Below are 24,085 nucleotides of genomic sequence, written 5' to 3'. Positions count from 1 at the left end.
TTTTAATAGAAGTAAATTACAAATCTGTTTAACTTTCTGGCACCAGTTGATTTAAAAAAAATAAATAATAATTCCACCGGGGCGTGCACTCTTATTTTATCCGGTCCGGGCTGCAAAAAAAAAAAAAAAAAATTCTCTTGCCTGCCTACGCGCCCCCGGAGCTCCGGTAAAGGTGTTCGGTCGCCGAGCTGTTTGCTTCTTACTTCCGGTCCCCGGGCTGTTTGCTTCTTACTTCCTATTAGCCCGGCAGGTCACACGGAGCTTCAGCCTTTCACCGGCCGAGGTGACGTGCCGGGCTAATAGGAAGTAAGAAGCAAACAGCCCGGCGACCGAACACCTGTACCGGAGCTCCGGGGGCGCGTAGGCAGGCAAGAGAAAGTTTGCAGCCCGCACCGGATAAAATAAGAAAAGTTTGCGCCGGACTAATCTAACATCTGTTTTGCCATTGACTTCAATGTATTTTTACTCTGCACTGTTCACACTGCGTACATTCCGCTTGCGGAATTCCGCTGCGGAATACGCGAGAATTTCCGCTTGAAATAGTTTCCACACGAAATTTGCCCAAAATTTGCGTGGAAATTCCGCACGGAAAAAATAAAAAAAAATAAAAAGAGAAATTCCAATTGGCGGTTGTAGTCCAGCAAAAAAAAAAAATACTTTCCTCCTATATTCTGCGTGGAATTCCGTACCTAAATTCCGTGGCGGAATTTTTACGCGAGGATTCCTCTCCTATTCCTCAGTGTGAATGCACCCTTACTCATACTGACATACTATAATTCCCATAATGCCCCAATAGCTGAAGGATGTCAGGACATGATGGGAGTTGTCGTATTTTAAGAGCCGGAGGGCAACAGGTTGGGACTACAATTCCCATCATGCTCGGATATCAGAAGTGTGTCAAGGCATGATGGGGGTTTTGGTTCTGCAACAGTTAAGAGAACCACAGGTTGGCACTGTAATTACCCATCATGTCCTGATAGATGAGAGCTGCAGGCTATCATGGCATGATGGGAATGGTGGTTTTGAGACTAAAATTCCAGTTATGCCCTAATAACTAAAGGCTGTCAGGGCAGGATGGGAGTTGTAGTTTAGCAAAAACTGGAGAGCCATAGGTTGCTACTATAATTCCCATCATGCCCTAATAGCTGAAAGATCTAAGGAAATGATGGAAGTTGTCGTTTTTTTTTTTTTTTTTTTAACAGCTGGAGAGAATATATGTATTAAAACCTCAATAAAGGAGAATTTGTTCATCGGAGCAGCGCTGGATCTGCTGATACTGATGGGAGTTGTAGTTGTGCAACAGGCAGCCACAAATTGCGACTACAATTCCAATCAGGCCAAAAAAAGAGGAAGCTGCCAGCTCATGATTGGAACTGTAGTTTTAGTAGAGCTGGAGAAGCACGGGTTTGTACTAAGATTTCTATCAATCCCTAATAGGAAATGGCTGTCAGGATATGATGGGAGTTGTAGTTGTGCAACAGCTGAAGAGTCACAGGTTGAGGAACAATGACTTAGGTGTCCAAACTGCAGCCCTCCAGCTTTTGCATAACTACAATTCCCAGCATGCCTGGTCACAGCAAATCATCTGCAGATCTGTCCCTGTAACAAAAGCAATGATGATCACAATATAGGGCAGGAAAGTGTGTAGACCTGTTTACCTCGGCCTTGCGAATGCTCTCCTTCACCTCCTCGATCTTCTGCTCTAGCTCCATGCGGCCCTGCTCAGACGCCGGCGTACTCTGACACTCCAGGTCATCCAGTAACTGAGGGAGGAAGAGGGAAAATGTGCTTGTTATATCCTTAGGGGGCCGCTCGGAACACGCTGCTAGTGGAGGGGCCCCCGTTACCAAAACAGTTTTAGGGGGATCCCTGCAGCTGGTATGGCTGACGAGCATCCAGACACTAACATATGATACTTGCAGATAGCATTGTTATGGGGATCCCTGTGAATGGCACTGTTATGGGGATCCCTGTGAATGGCACTACTATGGGGATCCCTGCGAATGGCACTGCTATGGGCATCCCTGCGAATGGCACTGCTATGGGCATCCCTGCGAATGGCACTGCTATGGGCATCCCTGCGAATGGCACTGCTATGGGCATCCCTGCGAATGGCACTGCTATAGGGATCCCTGCGAATGGCACTGCTATGGGGATCCCTGCGAATGGCACTGCTATGGGGATCCCTGCGAATGGCACTGCTATGGGGATCCCTGCGAATGGCACTGCTATGGGGATCCCTGCGAATGGCACTGCTATGGGGATCCCTGCGAATGGCACTGCTATGGGGATCCCTGCGAATGGCACTGCTATGGGGATCCCTGCGAATGGCACTGCTATGGGGATCCATGTGAATGGCACTGCTATGGGGATCCATGTGAATGGCACTGCTATGGGGATCCCTGTGAATGGCACTGCTATGGGGATCCCTGTGAATGGCACTGCTATGGGGATCCCTGTGAATGGCACTGCTATGGGGATCCCTGTGAATGGCACTGCTATGGGGATCCCTGTCAATGGCACTGCTATGGGGATCCCTGTCAATGGCACTGCTATGGGGATCCCTGTCAATGGCACTGCTATGGGGATCCCTGTCAATGGCACTGCTATGGGGATCCCAGCTGTGGGCACAGCTATATGATACCTGCGGATATCACTATTATGGGGATCCCTTAAGATGGTACTGTTAATGAGGATCCCGACACTGTTATATTACACCTGCAGAATGCATTGTTATGGGGATCCCTATGGCTGGCACTTATATGGGGGATCCTTGCTGTGGGCAATTTTATATAGTGCATGTGGACATTACATTTATGGGGATTCCTGCAGCCAGGCTGTTATGGGGGATCCCTGTCATAGTCACTGTTACGGGGGATCCCTGTCATAGTCACTGTTACGGGGGATCCCTGTCATAGTCACTGTTACGGGGGATCCCTGTCATAGTCACTGTTACGGGGGATCCCTGTCATAGTCACTGTTACGGGGGATCCCTGTCATAGTCACTGTTACGGGGGATCCCTGTCATAGTCACTGTTACGGGGATCCCTGTCATAGTCACTGTTACGGGGGATCCCTGTCATAGTCACTGTTACGGGGGATCCCTGTCAGTCACTGTTGTGGGGGATCCCTGTCATAGTCACTGTTGTGGGGGATCCCCGTCATAGTCACTGTTACGGGGGATCCCCGTCATAGTCACTGTTACGGGGGATCCCCGTCAGTCACTGTTACGGGGGATCCCTGTCATAGTCACTGTTACGGGGGATCCCTGTCATAGTCACTGTTACGGGGGATCCCTGTCATAGTCACTGTTACGGGGGATCCCTGTCATAGTCACTGTTACGGGGGATCCCTGTCAGTCACTGTTACGGGGGATCCCTGTCAGTCACTGTTATGGGGGATCCCTGTCAGTCACTGTTATGGGAGATCCATGTCAGTCACTGTTTTGGGGGATCCCTGTCATGGTCACTGTTATGGGGGATCCTTGCGGCTGGCACTGTTATGGGGGATCCCAACACTATTATAACACACCTGCAGAATGCATTATTATGGTGATGCCTGTTGCTCGAACTGTTACAGTGACCCCTGAGCGACATTGTTATAGGGATCCCTGTAGCCGGCACTGTTATGGGGATCATGTAGGAAGGGCTCAAAGCACGAGTGCTCCAATGCAAACACTTTATTAGGGTACAGATCGCACCGTTTCAGCCACAGCTGGCCTATATATATATATACGATTCATAAACACCAGCTGTAGCCATAATGTTGCTATCTGTGTCTACTTTGTACTGTTATGGGGATTCCTGTGAACACAAATGTTATTAATGGCACCGTAGCCATCTTAGTTATGGGGTCCCTAAAACCATGATAATGGCATTGTGCGGGCTATACCTATGCTGCCCCTGTGATTCTGTTGTGACAGCATAGGTGGGGTCGCCCCCATTTTCACTATCATATCGGGCATCTATAATGTTACGTGCATTATTACAAGTCATAGGACTGACCCCAGCGCAGCGATCTACCCCCCATACCTACCCGCTGACTATGGATGATGTTCTTGTGCTCTCGTGCCACTCGTGTCGCCCACTTGCGCGCCTCTTTGTTCAGACTGTGTTCTTCCGTGGTGCCGGTCTCTGACTCCAGCTGCCGGCTCTGCAGAATGAAAGAAACACAATGAAAGACACGTAAAGGCTCCTGTGTGTACCCGTGAGCGCGGGCATCCTCATCACCAGCGGGAGAATGAGCGTGATTTACTGGAGCAGCGCCATGCAACCCCCACACTGTGCAGCCACCAAACAGAGTATTCAGGGATACATAAATATATATATATCTGTAACCCACACACACACCCTTATTATGAGCCCTGCAGCAATGGGATAAAAAGGAGAAGCCATCACCCTCTGAAAGTAATAATGGTTCCTATTCAATGACAGCAAGCTGAGAGCTTAGAAAAATTGCTAATCTGTTACACAAAGATTAGACTGTATGAAAAGGATATTCAGGTTAACAAAATTATATTTAAATAATATTATCACTCAACGATATATGACATCCTAATATAGTGTTATCAGTAACTGTACTGGCTTCACCATGCTTTTAGGTGATTTGCTCCTGACAGGAAGTTGTGTAGTCCTCAAATCGTCAGTGTAATGTTGCCTCAGCAGCTCCCGGACTCCTCCCCCCGATCCTGACAGGAAGCTGTTTATTCCTCTCATTGTCAGTGTGTGGTGTTGTCTTAGCAGCTCCCTGCCCCCCCCCTCTCCTGACAGGATGTTGTGTAGTCCTCTCATTTTCAGTGTGGTATTGTCTCAGCAGCTCTCTGGCTTCTCCTTCTCTCCTGACAGGAAGTTGTGTAGTCCTCTCATTATCAGTGTGTGGTGGTGTCTTAGCAGCTCCCTGTCCCCCCCTCTCCTGACAGGAAGTTGTGTAGTCCTCTCATTATCAGTGTGTGGTGGTGTCTTAGCAGCTCCCTGCCCCCCCTCTCCTGACAGGAAGTTGTGTAGTCCTCTCATTGTCAGTGTGGTGTTGTTTCAGCAGCTCTCCGGCTCCTCCCTCTTTCAAGAGACAATGCATCATCATCTGCTGTTTCAAAAGGCATGGCTGGATCTTTTAGCTGAGCTATATCCCCGCCCCTTAGTGATGTCATCACCTCTGACCAACCTCTACAGCTACATCACCATTACCCTGTCATAAACATTATATATGTATTAATTAGGACATTTAGGGAAGAATGAGGTGTGTGTACAGCATGCAGCCTTGTGCTGAACAATGCCACAGGCAGAGGAGCGGACAGGGAATGAATACAGCAGGTGCTGTAACCTTACTGATTGGGTGGGAAACTAGAAGTATTGCTGTGGAAGGGGAGCAAGTGAGGGGGGTGGGAGGTTAAATGTGATAAAAAGCTAAGGGAAACCAATGCATTCTGGGAAAACTGTTCAACCAGGAACTACAAGACTAATCCAAACCCCTCCCCCTAAAACACAACAGCAGTCTAGGATTTTTTGTGGTTTCAGAACGGGAGGAGACAGGAGTCAGAGTACCCCTTTAACATGAAACTAGGAATCACCTGTCAAGTGACAAAGTCAGCTCTGTTAAAGGAGTAGTCCAGTCCTGAAAAATGTATCGCATATCCTAAGGATAGGGGATAAGTTTCAGATCCCGGGGTGTCCAACCATTGGGGTCCCCCGTGATCTCCTGTACGGGGCTCGGGCAGCCCGTGGGAAGGGGGCGTGTTGATCACCGCATGACACGCCCCCTCAATACAACTCTATGGCAGAGCCGGAGCGCTGCCTTCAGCAATCTCTGGCTCTGACATAGCGCTGTATTGAGGGGGTGTTTTGGGCGCCGCTTTGTGCGGTGGTCAACACGCCACCTTCCCGCGGGCTGCTGGGGCCCCATACAGATCACGGGGAGCCCCAATGGTCGGACCCCCCCGCGATCTGAAACTTATCCCCTATCCTTAGGATAGGGGCTAAGTGTTTCAGGACTGGATATCTCCTTTAAATCTGTATACACTCCTATGGGGGATCACCCCTACACACAACATCCAACGGATGTCCCCAAGGATAGTGACATCACAGCGATGCGTACAGTCACCACAACGAAGCCCAATGTGACGCATGATGACATCATATTTCCCTGCATCAGAGTGCTACCTATCACCGTATCAGAGTGCTGTCTGGTTGGAGCGCTTACGCCACCTTCCCCTTCTCTATGACTCCATACCTACAAAGTCACCTTTCAGGGCTCTAGGAAAGCAGTGGATGACCATGCATGCTGGTATATTAGGGACAGTGCTGGTACACCCCCCTCCCAAAGCCCCCCGCAGCTCCTCGCCTCTACACAGATCTCTTACGTTACTTTTACTGGCACCTTCCATCTAATCTTGGCGCGGGGAAGCGGACGGTTTCCTGCCAACGACTGTAAAACGCTGAATTAACAATATTTTTTCTGGTTTCTCACAGCCCATAAAGGGGTCCGATAACAGAAGAGAGAGAGAGCGGAGTCGCTTAGTGTACGTAACCAGCGGCGACAAATTCTGCAAGACCACTGGCGGGGAGACCGGTGGGGGATTTACATGACTAAATGTGACCCAATGGGGGCAATACCAAAACTGACACTGGGCCAAGAGAATTAGTCTCTTGTATTCACTCCGGGGGGCAGAGTAATGAAGTGGTCCCCAAATTGTGGACTTCCAGATGTTGCAAAACTACAACTTCCAGCATGCCCGGACAGCCGTTGGCTGTCCGAGCATGCTGGGAGTTGTAGTTTCACAATAGTAGCAATAATATTGGCAGTATAAGTATCTCTCCAGTCCTGAGTCCAGCGGGAGTTGGAGTCCAGATTGATACAATGTATCAGTGCAGGTAAAATTAACTGTAGTTTAATTAGACTGGATACAATTGTATCACTTCTCAGCTGAGAGCAGGACTAGCTATATACAATGTATCAGTCTGGAGTCCAGGATGTTTAGCTCACAGAGCATTGTCTAGACTGGATACAATTGTATCACTTCTCAGCTGAGAGCAGGACTAGCTATGTACAATGTATCAGTCTGGAGTCCAGGATGCTTAGCTCACAGAGCATTGTCTAGACTGGATACAATTGTATCACGTCTCAGCTGAGAGCAGGACTAGCTATGTACAATGTATCAGTCTGGGGTCCAGGATGTTTAGCTCACAGAGCATTGTCTAGACTGAATACAATTGTATCACTTCTCAGCTGAGAGCAGGACTAGCTATGTACAATGTATCAGTCTGGAGTCCAGGATGCTTAGCTCACAGAGCATTGTCTAGACTGGATACAATTGTATCACGTCTCAGCTGAGAGCAGGACTAGCTATGTACAATGTATCAGTCTGGGGTCCAGGATGTTTAGCTCACAGAGCATTGTCTAGACTGGATATAATTGTATCACTTCTCAGCTGAGAGCAGGACTAGCTATGTACAATGTATTCGTCTTGAGACCAGGATGTTTAGCTCACAGAGCATTGTCTAGACTGGATACAATTGTATCTTCTCAGCTGAGAGCAGGACTAGCTATGTACAATGTATCAGTCTGGGGTCCAGGATGTTTAGCTCACAGAGCATTGTCTAGACTGGATACAATTGTATCACTTCTCAGCTGAGAGCAGGACTAGCTATGTACAATGTATCAGTCTGGAGTCCAGGATGCTTAGCTCACAGAGCATTGTCTAGACTGGATACAATTGTATCACGTCTCAGCTGAGAGCAGGACTAGCTATGTACAATGTATCAGTCTGGGGTCCAGGATGTTTAGCTCACAGAGCATTGTCTAGACTGAATACAATTGTATCACTTCTCAGCTGAGAGCAGGACTAGCTATGTACAATGTATCAGTCTGGAGTCCAGGATGCTTAGCTCACAGAGCATTGTCTAGACTGGATACAATTGTATCACGTCTCAGCTGAGAGCAGGACTAGCTATGTACAATGTATCAGTCTGGGGTCCAGGATGTTTAGCTCACAGAGCATTGTCTAGACTGGATATAATTGTATCACTTCTCAGCTGAGAGCAGGACTAGCTATGTACAATGTATTCGTCTTGAGACCAGGATGTTTAGCTCACAGAGCATTGTCTAGACTGGATACAATTGTATCTTCTCAGCTGAGAGCAGGACTAGCTATGTACAATGTATCAGTCTGGGGTCCAGGATGCTTAGCTCACAGAGCATTGTCTAGACTGGATACAATTGTATCACGTCTCAGCTGAGAGCAGGACTAGCTATGTACAATGTATCAGTCTGGAGTCCAGACTGTTTAGCTCACAGAGCATTGTCTAGACTGGATACAATTGTATCACTTCTCAGCTGAGAGCAGGACTAGCTATATACAATGTATCAGTCTGGAGTCCAGGGTGTTTAGCACTGAGTCCAGGATACAAAGCACCATGGGATATGGAATTGCTATTGATGTTGATTCCCAATATTTAAGTCTATGCTCCATCACCTCGTGTCCTTGCAGTGACTCTCCCCTGTGTGGGCCACAGCTTTCCCTGCATCAGGATACAGATATTCCAGAGTAAACAGGAAAGGCCCCGCGTCTGGGCAGATTTGCACTCTCAGCGTTTTATCACAATGTCCTCTATCTCCATAGAGAGGAAGACGAACAGCTGACACAGACAATGGAAATCCTCCCGGACGGGCAGCAACTAAAAAACATTCAGCAACAGGATGCAAAGGCGCAAAGTGCTTCCCCCCGAAAATCCACAAAAATGTCCTCTCAAGGGTAAATTCCTCCAAAATCCTTCAGTCAGGCAAATCAGCCTGTTCATGGCAAGGAATGGTTACAGCACGTGCCATTCAGAAGCCTGGGAAAGCTTTGTAAATAGGAAATATCAAGTTGGCCATGGAGAAAAGCTGCATCTATTGCTCTGGAGGACCAAAGTCATCCGTGCATTACACGAATATCCCATAGACTTCAATGGGCACAGTGTAATTCTCCATTTCCCCTGTGGTGGTGCTGCAGGAAAAATAAACACTTAAAGGGGTACTCCACTGTCCCAGCGTTCGGAACATTTAGTTCTGAATGCTGGGTGTGGGTTGTGACATCATGGACATGCTCCTCGTGACGTCACACCACGCCCCCTGAATGCAAGTCTATGGGAGGGGGCGTGACAGCCACCACGCACCCTCCCATAGACTTTCATTGAGAGTGGGTGGCATGATGACACGAGGGGGTGCGGCCATGACATCACAACCCCTGCAGCCCGCACCCAGAGTTCAGGACTAAATGTTCCAAAGGCTGAGACAGTGGAGTACTCCGGTGGAAAACTTTAATTATTTTTTTTTTTTTAAATCAACTGGTGCCAGAAAGTTAAACAGATTTGTAAATTACTTCTATTAAAAAATCTTAATCCTTCCAGTACTTATTAGCTGCTGAATACTACAGAGGAATTTATTTTCTTTTTGGAACACAGAGCTCTCTTGCTGACATCACGAGCACAGTGCTCTCTACTGACATCTCTGTCCATTTTAGGAACTGTCCAGAGCAGCATATGTTTTGCTATGGGGATTTTCTCCTACTCTGGACAGTTCGTAAAATGGACAGAGATGTCAGCAGAGAGCACTGTGTCCATTTTAAGATCTTTTTTGTGTTCCAAAAATAAAAGAATTTTCTCTCTAGTATCCAGCAGCTAATAAGTACTGGAAGGATTACGATTTTTTAATAGAAGTAATTTACAAATCTGTTTAACTTTCTGGCACCAAAAAAATAAATAAAGTTTTCCACCGGAGTACCCCTTTAAGGCTCGTTCACACAGCAGAATTTCCAAAGCGGCATTTTTCTGAGCACCTGCTCTATTAGAAAATGTTACAAATGCCCCAACTTAGAGAAGTCTTTTGTTGTCGGGTCCGCCATAAATTGATTAGAAACGGCGCAAAAAGAGACATGGTCGGATGTAAAAAAAATAAATAAATAACAGCGAGGAAGAGGGAAATGTTAATAATGTGTGAGGCGATGGCGTCCGACACCTCCGCCTGCGAGAATTCACTGTGAATCTACAATGTATCACACTGCGCCGCTCACTGGGAACGTGTCACTATTCTTCTAGCTTTCTTTTCAGAGTTACAGAGTTTACAAATCTCATACAAAGGCGATGAGAGGGAAAGAAACCAAAAGGTAGAGAAAAAAAAATCCTGCCACCTAAACAGCGCCAATGTACTCTGCGTCATGAGTCTGTGCCCACTATGGGGTTTGTGCTGTTCCCTATAGTAGACAATCTGGAGTTATAGCAACTTTATAAAAAAAAAAAAAAATATATATATATATATATATATATATATATATATATATATTACTGTATATAAATAATAATAATAATAAATAAATATAAATATAAATATATATATATATATATATATATATATATATATATATTAAATAAAAAAATAAACAAATAATAAATATAATTAAAAAAAAACAGAGGTTGGAGTTGCTCCTAAATTTTTATACCATTACCCGAGCCTTGCGCTTGACTACAGCGTTCAAACTACAGATTTGGTGGAAGTCCCGAAGACTTGCATGGGACTACCATAAAATTCATAGATTGACCACTGTATACGGTAAGTCTCAAGCGGCTATGTAAAATTTTTAGCAAAAACTATTGAGCCATCATTGGAGATGTGCTTTTTACACGGGTTCTCTGAGGGAAAAAAAGTTTATTTAAATCAACTGGTGCCCGAAAGTTAAACAGATTTGTTAATTACTTCTATATACAAATCTTAATCCTTCCAGTACTTATCCGCTGCTTTATGCTACTGAGGAAGTTGTGTAATTCTTTCCAGACTGACCACAGTGCTCTCTGCTGACACCTCTGTCCATGTCAGGAAATGTCCAGAGCAGGAGAGGTTTGCTATGGGGATTTGCTTGTGCTCTGGACAGTTCCTAAAATGGACAGAGGTGGCAGCAGAGAGCACTGTGGTCAGACAGAAAACAACTTAAAGGGGTTCTCTGCCCCTAGACACCTTATCCCCTATAAGAGGAAAAGATGTCTGATTATGGGGGTCCCTCTGCTGGGACCCCGCGATCTCTCTGCAGCACCCGGCGTTGGAAACTCATGAAGTCTCCTTTGCATAAGGGATAGGATGTCTAGGGGCGGAGTACCCCTTTAACTTCCTTTGTAGCATACAGCAGCTGATAAGTACTGGAAGGATTAAGATTTTTAACTATCATTAGTTCTGACTGAGAACTACAGCACCCTCTATTGCTCGAACCTAGTCTGTAAAATAGACAAAAGTTAGAATGTATTATTCAAGAACAGAGTCTCAACCAGCGTGCCTCCAGCTGTTGCAAAACTACAAATCTGTGTAACTTTCTGGCACCAGTTGATTCGGTAGTACCCATTTAAAATATTTCGTTCTACAACTGATCCTGGAGTTATAGCTCCTTTAAAAAAGTCGTTCTACGATATGAAAAAAAAAATTGATAAATAATAAAAAAACATGAAATGATCCTTTATAAAAGTAAAAACAAAAAAATAAAAATAAAAAACAAATATAAAAATAATAAAAAAAACATGAAATGATCCTTTATAAAAGTAGTTCCACAATATGGGGAAAAAAAATAATAATAATATAAAAATAAGAAAAAAAACAAGAAATTATGCTTTATAAAAGTAGTTCTATGATATGAAAAAAAACATATAATATAAAAAAAAAAAAAAAAACATGAAATGATTAGAGATGAGCGAACTTACAGTAAATTCGATTCGTCACGAACTTCTCGGCTCGGCAGTTGATGACTTTTCCTGCATAAATTAGTTCAGCTTTCAGGGGCTCCGGTGGGCTGGAAAAGGTGGATACAGTCCTAGGAGACTCTTTCCTAGGACTGTATCCACCTTTTCCAGCCCACCGGAGCCCCTGAAAGCTGAACTAATTTATGCAGGATAAGTCATCAACTGCCGAGCCGAGAAGTTCGTGACGAATCGAATTTACTGTAAGTTCGCTCATCTCTAGAAATGATCCTTTATAAAAGTAAAAATGAAAAAATAAAAATAAAAAACAAATATAAAAATAATAAAAAAAACATGAAATGATCCTTTATAAAAGTAGTTCTACATCATGATCCTAATAATAAAACCGCAATGCCATATCAGTGATGCTACTGTGCCAAGCAATGATCGGCAATAGTATCGCATTATCAGGGCTGATCCTACATACCCACCCACTCCAAAATAGTCACATAGACCAAAGAGCCCCCCCCCCCCCAGGGTTTTACTACCGCAAACACATTTACCACCCAAACAGTACACATACAGTGACCACACACATATGTATCACTATTACCATGGTAGGACGGGTATAAATGGTTAACAAATGGTGGCGATCAATGGCAACATTACAATGGTCAGCTACCTAAAAGTTTTTTGGGATTGGGGTGTATCTTTGGGTATCGCTGTAGTTTTGGCTTATTCTGGATGACAGAGGCTTATAATGTATCGATAGAAGGGCATGATGCCTCTCAAAAAAAAAAAAAAAAAGAAGTGCCAGTGGCGCCAAAGTAAGAAAACAAAGAACTGCTATAAATTTCCCTGAAACTGCAAAAAAAAAATAATAATAAAATAATAATTATAATAAAAAAAAATAAATAAAAAAAAAGTGATAATAAAAATTGAAGAAGTTGGCACCATGCCAGGGGTGCAATGCAAATGGGGCATTGCCATCATGTTCCCTGTTATTCTGGATGTGTAAACCTAAAACTGGCAAATTGCACTGTATAACAGTGTTTTCCAAACAGTGCACCTCCAGCTGTTGCAAAACTGCAACTCCCAGCATGCCCGGACAGCCTTCGGCTGTCCGGGCATGCTGGGAGTTGTAGTTTTGCAACAGCTGGAGGCGCACTTTTTGGAAAACACTATGAAACACAATGTATCAAGCGCAGAAGGTATCAATAGCAAAATCTGGCGCATGGCATGGATACAAATGTGGATACATATATGTATTTATAAATAAATAAGTTTATAAAATAATATATATATATATACATATATATACACAGTATATATATATATACACAGTATATATATATATATATATATATATATATATATATATATATATATATATATATATATATATATATATATATATATATCTATGAGAAAATTCATTCATGATGATTTCAACACCCCAAAAAAAAAAAAAAAAATCAACAAAGGAATCACATGATCGATGGAAAGCGGGAGACACAGGGTGAGAGCGGGTTATACCTTGGCTAGAGAAATTCTCATAGCACTGGCGGGAGAAGGTTCAATGTCCACCAGAGGAACGGCGCTAAAGGTCTGACCGAGGAGGGAGCGGGGGGACAGAAACAGAGACAGACAGACGGCACTGGGTTAGAACATGAAGACAGAGGTCACCACCTACAGCTCTATCCACCTCACTAACCCTAACTGAGGGGGATGACATGCAGAAGGGTCTATTATTAGAGTGTAATCCATAGGGGGCAGTATTATAGGAGTTATATTCATGTATATAGGAGGCAGTATTATAGTAGTTATATTCTTGTATATAGGAGCAGTATTATAGTAGTTATATTCTTGTATATAGGAGCAGTATTATAGTAGTTATATTCTTGTATATAGGAGCAGTATTATAGTAGTTATATTCTTGTATATAGGAGCAGTATTATAGTAGTTATATTCTTGTATATAGGAGCAGTATTATAGTAGTTATATTCTTGTATATAGGAGCAGTATTATAGTAGTTATATTCTTGTATATAGGAGCAGTATTATAGGAGTTATATTCATGTATATAGGAGGCAGTATTATAGTAGTTATATTCTTGTATATAGGAACAGTATTATAGTAGTTATATTCTTGTATTTAGGAACAGTATTATAGTAGTTATATTCTTGTATATAGGAGACAATATCATAGTAGTTATATTCTTGTATATAGGAGCAGTATTATAGGAGTTATATTCTTGTATATGGGAGCAGTATTATAGTAGTTATATTCTTGTATATAGGAGCAGTATTATAGTAGTTATATTCTTGTATATAGGAGCAGTATTATAGTAGTTATATTCTTGTATATAGGAACAGTATTATAGTAGTTATATTCTTGTATATAGGAACAGTATTATAGTAGTTATATTCTTGTATATAGGAGACAATATTATAGTAGTTATATTCTTGTATATAGGAGCAGTATTATAGTAGTTATATTCTTGTATATAGGAGCAGTATTATAGTAGTTATATTCATGTATATAGGAGGCAGTATTATAGTAGTTATATTCTTGTATATAGGAGCAGTATTATAGTAGTTATATTCTTGTATATAGGAGCAGTATTATAGAAGTTATATTCATGTATATAGGAGCAGTATTATAGTAGTTATATTCTTGTATATAGGAGCAGTATTATAGGAGTTATATTCATGTATATAGGAGGCAGTATTATAGTAGTTATATTCTTGTATATAGGAACAGTATTATAGTAGTTATATTCTTGTATATAGGAACAGTATTATAGTAGTTATATTCTTGTATATAGGAGACAATATTATAGTAGTTATATTCTTGTATATAGGAGCAGTATTATAGTAGTTATATTCTTGTATATAGGAGCAGTATTATAGTAGTTATATTCATGTATATAGGAGGCAGTATTATAGTAGTTATATTCTTGTACATAGGAGCAGTATTATAGTAGTTATATTCTTGTACATAGAAGCAGTATTATAGTAGTTATATTCTTGTATATAGGAGCCGTATTATAGTAGTTATATTCTTGTATATAGGAGCAGTATTATAGTAGTTATATTCTTGTATATAGGAGCAGTATTATAGTAGATATATTCTTGTATATAGGAGGCAGTATTATAGTAGTTATATTCTTGTATATAGGAGGCAGTATTATAGTAGTTATATTCTTGTATATAGGAGGCAGTATTATAGGAGTTATATTCTTGTATATAGGGGCAGTATTATAGTAGTTATATTCTTGTATATAGGGGCAGTATTATAGTAGTTATATTACCGTACATAAAAGACAGTATTATAGTAGTTGCATTCCTTACCGTGTCACTGTCACATGGCTGGAACTGAAATGGTTGAGCTTTGTGAAATACTGGATTCTCCTGGGTGAATAGCTGGAGGTTATAATCCCGCATCACCTACAAATAAATTAGACTTTTACTATACGATGAACCAGGGAGAGCAGATAACACCTTGTACCTCTTAAGGAGGACTTACACCCGCAAACCAAAAGTACTCTACGGCAGAACCCTCTCCATGGCGGCCCATGTGATCTGAACAATGTATTACTAAATACATCAATACAACATACAAATGTGCAAAACAAAAAAACAAAAAATAAATAGATCCATTTAAAGTGAGGGAAAAAAAAAAAATATATATATGAAGATCAAGCATTGCATACCCTGTAACCCACAATATTTGTGCAGGGTGAGAGCCGCGAGTATCGCCCCACAGTGACCCGAACACCCCCGCTGTAACAGGATGGAACATGCACCATGTACAGGAAAATATAAAGCAAGCAATGGCTGAGTGAATGTTAGCGATGTGTGAAGGTCTTACCAAGGGGGGGAATTTCAGCTGCATGAAAGCCTAGAACATCAAAGAGAGGAGGGGTACACGAATGTGTTAGGGTGGGAACAAGGAGCAGACAGAATGACTTGTTAAGAGGGGGATCAGTAGTAGACTAATGGTGGGTCAGCATTTTACTCTAGTTACATTCAAAGCCGCATTTATTTTCCAGAATTGCTAAACTCGAGCTGGTTCAGTGTCTAACAGATACCAAGAAGAGACCAGCAGAATTGTGAATGCAGCTCTGGTTACATCTACGCTAAACAGGACCAAGAAAAAAACAGTACAGATTCCAAAGTTATTTTTATTAGATAGTGGTTATATTTTTGTGCATAGAGGACAGTATTATAGTAGTTATATTCTTGTATATAGGGAGCAGTATTATAGTAGATATATTCTTGTATATAGGAGACTGTATTATAGTAGTTATATTCTTGTATATAGGAAGCAGTATTATAGTAGTTATATTCTTGTATATAGGAGCAATATTCTAGTAGTTATATCCTTGTATATAGGAGCAGTATTATAGTAGTTATATTCTTGTATATAGGAGCAATATTCTAGTAGTTATATCCTTGTATATAGGAGCAGTATTATAGTAGCTATATTCTTGTATATAGGAGCAGTATTATAGTAGTTATATTCTTGTATATAGGAGGCAGTATTATAGTAGTTATATTCTTGTATATAGGAGCAGTATTATAGTAGTTATATTCTTGTACATAGGAGCAGTATTATAGTAGTTATATTCTTGTATATAGGAGCAGTATTATAGTAATTATATTCTTGTATATAGGAGCAGTATTATAGTAGTTATATTCTTGTATATAGGGAGCAGTATTATAGTAGTTATATTCTTGTATATAGGAGCAGTATTATAGTAGTTATATTCTTGTATATAGGAGCAGTATTATAGTAGTTATATTCTTGTATATAGGAGCAGTATTATAGTAGTTATATTCTTGTATATAGGAGGCAGTATTATAGTAGTTATATTCTTGTATATAGGGGCAGTATTATATTAGTTATAGTCTGGTACATAGGAGCAGTATTATAGTAGTTATATTCTTGTATATAGGAGCAGTATAACAGTAGATATACTCTTGTATATAGGAGCAGTATTATAGTAGTTATATTCTTGTATATAGGAGCAGTATTATAGTAGTTATATCCTTGTATATAGGAGGCAATATTATAGTAGTTATATTCTTGTATATAGGAGCAGTATTATAGTCGTTATATTCTTGTATATAGGAGCAGTATTATAGTAATTATATTCTTGTATATAGGAGCAGTATTATAGTAGTTATATTCTTGTATATAGGGAGCAGTATTATAGTAGTTATATTCTTGTATATAGGAGCAGTATTATAGTAGTTATATTCTTGTATATAGGAGCAGTATTATAGTAGTTATATTCTTGTATATAGGAGCAGTATTATAGTAGTTATATTCTTGTATATAGGAGGCAGTATTATAGTAGTTATATTCTTGTATATAGGGGCAGTATTATATTAGTTATAGTCTGGTACATAGGAGCAGTATTATAGTAGTTATATTCTTGTATATAGGAGCAGTATAACAGTAGATATACTCTTGTATATAGGAGCAGTATTATAGTAGTTATATTCTTGTATATAGGAGCAGTATTATAGTAGTTATATCCTTGTATATAGGAGGCAATATTATAGTAGTTATATTCTTGTATATAGGAGCAGTATTATAGTCGTTATATTCTTGTATATAGGAGGCAGTATTATAGTAGTTATATTCTTGTATATAGGAGACAGTATTATAGTAGTTATATTCTTGTATATAGGAGGCAGTATTATAGTAGTTATATTCTTGTATATAGGAGCAGTATTATAGTAGTTATATTCTTGTATATAGGAGCAGTATTATAGTAGTTATATTCTTGTATATAGGAGCAGTATTATAGTAGTTATATTCTTGTATATAGGAGATAGTATTATAGTAGTTATATTCTTGTATATAGGGGCAGTATTATAGTAGTTATATTCTTGTATATAGGAGCAGTATTATAGTAGTTATATTTTTGTATATAGGAGGCAGTATTATAGTAGTTATATTCTTGTATATAGGAGGCAGTATTATAGTAGTTATATTCTTGTATATAGGAGGCAGTATTATAGTAGTTATATTCTTGTATATAGGAGGCAGTATTATAGTAGTTATATTCTTGTATATAGGAGGCAGTATTATAGTAGTTATATTCTTGTATATAGGAGGCAGTATTATATTAGTTATATTATTGTATATAGGAACAGTATTATAGTAGTCATATTCTTATACATATGGGGCAGTATTATAGTAGTTATATTCTTATACATAGGGGGCAGTATTATAGTAGTTATGGATACGGAGAAAGAAATGCAAATCGGCACTCACCTGTACAGTAGTGTAGTCTTTATTGAGCCATCAAAAAGTAGAAAAAGCCGGCCTCGTGGGGATGGGAGAGACAGAAGAGCATCAGCCGAAGCTGTGCAGGTGGGCGGGTGAACAGCTGGTTTCACGGGCAATACCGCTTCCTCTGGCCTATTGATGGCTCAATAAAGACTACACTATTCTACAGGTGAGTGCCGATTTGCATTTCCTTCTCCGCATCCATATCAGAATTCTTGTCTATTTATCGTGCACCCCTGTACCTCGGGATATTGCTTTTTCTCCCTCCCACGGACTAAATAGTCCCTCCAATCACTGCTGCGGACATCAGTTGTGCCACCATTTCTTTCCTCTCATGCCTCATTATAGTAGTTATATTCTTGTCCATAGGGGGCAGTATTATAGTAGTTATATTCTTGTCCATAGGGGGCAGTATTATAGTATATTGACATGTAGTTGATGGTGGACACTTACCCGGCTGGAGCTTTCCAACAAATATTGGAATGTGCTCTGTACGGCCTGACATGTCTCCAGCTCCGTCCTGCTGAACGCCATGAGATAGTCCTTCAGGTGGTCGTATACGTTACCATCAAGGGTCTGCGGAGAAACAAAACCATTAAGTAGATGCTGACTCCGTCCTCATGGAAATAAAGGAAATTCCCTCCCCTTTGGAGTCAGAGTTCCCCCAAGTCCTGTATAAAACAGCTTTATAGTAAAACTGCTCTTACAGTAAAGATTCCTTCCTTACACAGACAAAACAGATGTCTAGGTTATTCTGAGTTTCGGGAACACCACCAACATGCAGGGGTACAACATGAACTTCTTGGAACCCTGATGCAAAATCAACAAGAGGAGCCCCTTACCGTACCATGGAACCTTGGTGTGACTACAGCCTCTGCACCCCCTAACCAGCAGTCTCTCCCCCCCCCCCCCCCCCCTCTGAGGATGCTGCAAAATGCCCTTACAATATGGCTGCCGGGGCACGCTGGGGGCTGTTGTGTCAGTTTAACAAATATATTTCTGCCATCCTAGAAGTTTGTTACAATGGGTCAGGGAAGGAAAAAAATGTTTCAACCTGCATGTGAGCTCTATCCTAATATTAAGAAATTACATGCAAAGGCTGCAAACGCTATCTTGTCCTAATCCTGCTAACACAGCTGTCCTTGGCTCCCAACCAGAGTGCCTCCAACTGTTGCAAAACTACTTTTCCCAGCATGCTGGGAGTTGTAGTTCTGCAACAGCTGGAGGTGCCCTGGTTAGGAAACACGGGTGTAGGTGATATAATTTGAAGTAGATGGTGCATACATGTTACGTTTTAGCTTCACTGATACATTGTAACGATTCTGTTGATACACTGTAACGCTTGTGTAGATACATTGTACAGATTCTGTTGATACATTGTAAAAATTCTGTAGATACAGTGTAATGATTCTCTTGATACATTGTACCGATACCGTTGATACATTGTAACGATTCTGTAGACACAGTGTAACGATTCTGTTGCTACAATGTTCCGATTTCGTTGATACATTGTAGCGTTTCTGTTGATACATTGTAGCGATTCTGTTGATTCATTGTAATGATTCTGTTGATACATTGTAATGATTCTGTTGCTACAATGTTCCGATTTCGTTGATATATTGTAGCGTTTCTGTTGATACATTGTAGCGATTCTGTTGATACAGTGTAGCGATTCTGTTGATACATTGTAATGATTCTGTTGATACATTGTAACGATTCTGTTGATACATTGTAGCGATTCTGTTGATACATTGTAACGATTCTGTTGATACAGTGTAGCGATTCTGTTGATACATTGTAGCGATTCTGTTGATACATTGTAACGATTCTGTTGATACATTGTAATGATTCTGTTGATACATTGTACCGATTCTGTTGATACATTGTAATGATTCTGTTGATACATTGTAGCGATTCTGTTGATACATTGTAATGATTCTGTTGATACATTGTACCGATTCTGTTGATACAGTGTAGCGATTCTGTTGATACATTGTAGCGATTCTGTTGATACATTGTAACGATTCTGTTGATACATTGTAATGATTCTGTTGATACATTGTACCGATTCTGTTGATACATTGTAATGATTCTGTTGATACATTGTAGCGATTCTGTTGATACATTGTACCGATTCTGTTGATACATTGTAATGATTCTGTTGATACATTGTAATGATTCTGTTGATACATTGTACCGATTCTGTTGATACATTGTAATGATTCTGTTGATACATTGTAATGATTCTGTTGATACATTGTAATGATTCTGTTGATACATTGTAGTGATTCTGTTGATACATTGTAGTGATTCTGTTGATACATTGTAGCGATTCTGTTGATACATTGTAGCGATTCTGTTGATACATTGTAACAACAGAGCTGCAGGTAAATGGAAATAATCATGGCTTATGTTTTTAGGCTGTAAATCGGCGTAGGAAAACGCCGCCCCTTCCTTGCACCGAAACACTGTAACCGGTAAACCGCACAAATTGCCTCATGGAAATGGCGGGACTTATAAAGAAGTCTCCTGGGATGGTGACCTCTGCCCGTTCACAGCAAAATCATCCGAGCGGTGACATTACAGTCCTAATCCAGGCGGGGGAGGGGGGACACTTGGCAGCGGATGGGACGGAATCTGTAACCGGAGAGGACATCAAATGCTGGGAGTAAACCGGAGAAGGCGCAAAATTCACACTGATCTGACACCAGGCCTGGAGAAAAGCATCTTCCAACCTGTGCAGCTCCAGTTTGTATATGACTACAACTCCCAGCATGCTGGTCATGTTGCCGATTAGGAAAGGTGCATTTAAAGGGGAACTCCACGGAAAAAATTTTTTTTTGCTATTTTTAATATCAACTGGTGCCAGAAAGTTAAACAGATTTGTAAATTACTTCAATTTAAAAATCTTAATCCTTCCAGTACTTATCAACTGCTGTATGCTCCACAGGAAGTTGTGTAGTTCTTTTCAGTCAGACCCCAGTGCTCTCTGCTAACACCTCTGTCCATGTCAGGAACTGTCCAGAGCAGGAGAGATTTGCTATGGGGATTTGTTTCTACTCTGGACAGTTCCTGACATGGACAGAGGTGTCAGCAGAGAGCACTGTGGGCAGACTGAGAAGAACTACACAACTTCGTCTGGAGCATACAGCAGCTGATAAGTACTGGAATAGATTTTGAAATAGAAGTAATTTACAAATCTGCTAAACTTCCTGGCACCAGTTGATTTAATAATAACACAAAATTTTTTTTTCCAGTGGAGTACCCCTTTAAATGCTCCTTTCGTCACACACAGCTGAAAATTTGTTACAATGTATCGCTTGAAGTGAAGCAGTCCAGGCCAGTAGTGGTGCTGCCGTGTTCGCTATAAACCAGGGTGCCTCCAGCTGTTGAAAAACTACAACTCCAAGCATACCCGGACACAAGGCATGCTGGGAGTTTTAGTTTTGCAACAGCTGGAGGCACACTGGTTGAGACTCTACTCTTGAATAATACATTCCAACTTCTCTATTTTGCAAACTAGGTTTGAGCAATAGAGGGCGCTGTAGTTCTCCGTCAGAACTAATGATAGTTTCTCAGGAACACGCAGAATAGAAGTTTTACCTTGGCGCTAGGCAAGGGGTGCAGTGTGTGGGACCCACCAGCAGAAGGCGCTGGAGGAGTTGGGCACAAACTATAGGAATCAATATTTGGTCTTGGGCTCAGACATGAAGACGGTGGATGGTGATGTGGTTGTAGGGGTGCAGATCCCCACTAGAGGGCGCTAGCGTCTTAAATAACATGGACACTGCAGAGGGTATGTTGTAGATTATGACACTGGAGTCAAAAACTTCTTATATGTTGTACATCTGGGCAAAATATACCGTATACACAACATAAAAAAGTGTTGTCTCCATTTGATAGAAATCACGGCTTATTAAAAGGGTCCCCATAGCATCCAGAACGTAATCCTTGTCCCAGCTGACGCACAGGCTGAGACAAAGTCCAGGAAGTGAGGGGCGGGACTAGCATTCCTCTGTGCTCACTCTTGTCCTATCAGACTGCAGCAAGAAAACAGAGAGGAAGGGGTTACAGAGCAGCCTGCAGTGATTGGATAAAGAGACTTAGTACAGCAGACTCAGGGAGGAAGTGAAGGCATGGTGAGGATACGTCTCCTACAGAGCACAGTACAGAGCACAGAAATACAAACCAAGTGAGCAACAGAAAGAAGGTATTTGTGAGAGAAATATAGGTGCTAGACACATAAAAATTATATGTACATGACCAGGATTAGGCACTGAGTAACATAACTTTTTTTGTGGGATGTGACAGGTACTCATTAAAAAGACTTGGGGGTTTCTGGGGCCCCTTACTGTGATGTCACCAATCCTTCCTATATACACCATCCCATTTACTATGATGTCACCTTTCTCTGCCCCTTCACTGTGACATCACCAGTTGTCCCCAGAAAACCAGCCTCCTTATTGTGACATCACCAGGCCTCTCCAGGAAACCCTGCACGCTCATTGTGACATCACCTATTCTCCATAGATAATCACCAGTCATAACCCTGCCGCCATCTCATTCTCAGCTCAGTGACTTCACAGGTTTATTGAGAACTGATGACGTGTTTTACCCTATTAGACAGCAATTCATAGTCCCTGCTGTGGTGTCAGGTCATCTTGTGGAATGCAGAGTACTACCGCCGACCCCTGACCCCATCCACTCTATTCACTTCTGCTGTCAATTAATTGAAACCCTTCTGCTTGCTGTTGGCTGTTTAGCTCACAGAGCATTGTCTAGACTGGATACAATGGTATCACTTCTCAGCCGAGAGCAGGACTAGCTATGTACAATGTATCAGTCTGGAGTCCAGGATGTTTAGCTCACAGAGCATTGTCTAGACTGGATACAATTGTATCACTTCTCAGCTGAGAGCAGGACTAGCTATGTACAATGTATCAGTCTGGAGTCGAGGCTGTTTAGCTCACAGAGCATTGTCTAGACTGGATACAATTGTATCACTTCTCAGCTGAGAGCAGGACTAGCTATGTACAATGTATCAGTCTGGAGTCGAGGCTGTTTAGCTCACAGAGCATTGTCTAGACTGGATACAATTGTATCACTTCTCAGCTGAGAGCAGGACTAGCTATGTACAATGTATCAGTCTGGAGTCCAGGATGTTTAGCTCACAGAGCATTGTCTAGTTTGGATACAATTGTATCACTTCTCAGCTGAGAGCAGGACTAGCTATGTACAATGTATCAGTCTGGAGTCCAGGATGTTTAGCTCACAGAGCATTGTCTAGACTGGATACAATTGTATCACTTCTCAGCTGAGAGCAGGACTAGCTATGTACAATATATCAGTCTGGAGTCCAGGCTGTTTAGCTCACAGAGCATTGTCTAGACTGGATACAATTGTATCACTTCTCAGCTGAGAGCAGGACTAGCTATATACAATGTATCAGTCTGGAGTCCAGGATGTTTAGCTCACAGAGCATTGTCTAGACTGGATACAATGGTATCACTTCTCAGCTGAGAGCAGGACTAGCTATATACAATGTATCAGTCTGGAGTCCAGGATGTTTAGCTCACAGAGCATTGTCTAGACTGGATACAATTGTATCACTTCTCAGCTGAGAGCAGGACTAGCTATGTACAATGTATCAGTCCGGAGTCCAGGATGTTTAGCTCACAGAGCATTGTCTAGACTGGATACAATTGTATCTTCTCAGCTGAGAGCTGGACGAGCTATGTACAATGTATCAGTCTGGAGTGCGGGATGTTTAGCTCACAGAGCATTGTCTAGACTGGATACAATTGTATCTTCTCAGCTGAGAGCAGGACTAGCTATGTACAATGTATCCGTCTGGAGTGCGGGATGTTTAGCTCACAGAGCATTGTCTAGACTGGATCCAATTGTATCTTCTCAGCTGAGAGCTGGACGAGCTATGTACAATGTATCAGTCTGGAGACCAGGATGTTTAGCTCACAGAGCATTGTGTATACTGGATACTATTTTTTTTGCCATTTGCTGTTCACATTCACTGACAGCAAGCAGAGATGTGGTGAAGAATTAATAGATTAAAGGGGTTACCTTGTACATAGC

General features: G+C 41.5%; 1 protein-coding gene across 1 annotated transcript in view; it reads right to left on the bottom strand.

The window, feature by feature from the left end:
* The window catches only part of FCHSD2 (FCH and double SH3 domains 2), a 154,268-nt gene that overhangs the window by 31,375 nt on the left and 98,808 nt on the right, over window positions 1-24,085 (bottom strand). Inside the window, 4 exon segments of the mRNA XM_056561230.1 lie at window positions 1,659-1,763; window positions 4,036-4,152; window positions 15,043-15,138; window positions 18,449-18,571. Coding sequence (XP_056417205.1) covers window positions 1,659-1,763; window positions 4,036-4,152; window positions 15,043-15,138; window positions 18,449-18,571 — 441 coding nt within the window.

Source organism: Hyla sarda, chromosome 2, assembly GCF_029499605.1.
Source record: "Hyla sarda isolate aHylSar1 chromosome 2, aHylSar1.hap1, whole genome shotgun sequence".
Taxonomy (NCBI): Eukaryota; Metazoa; Chordata; class Amphibia; order Anura; family Hylidae; genus Hyla; species Hyla sarda.
This window is presented reverse-complemented; position numbering and strand designations above follow the sequence as displayed.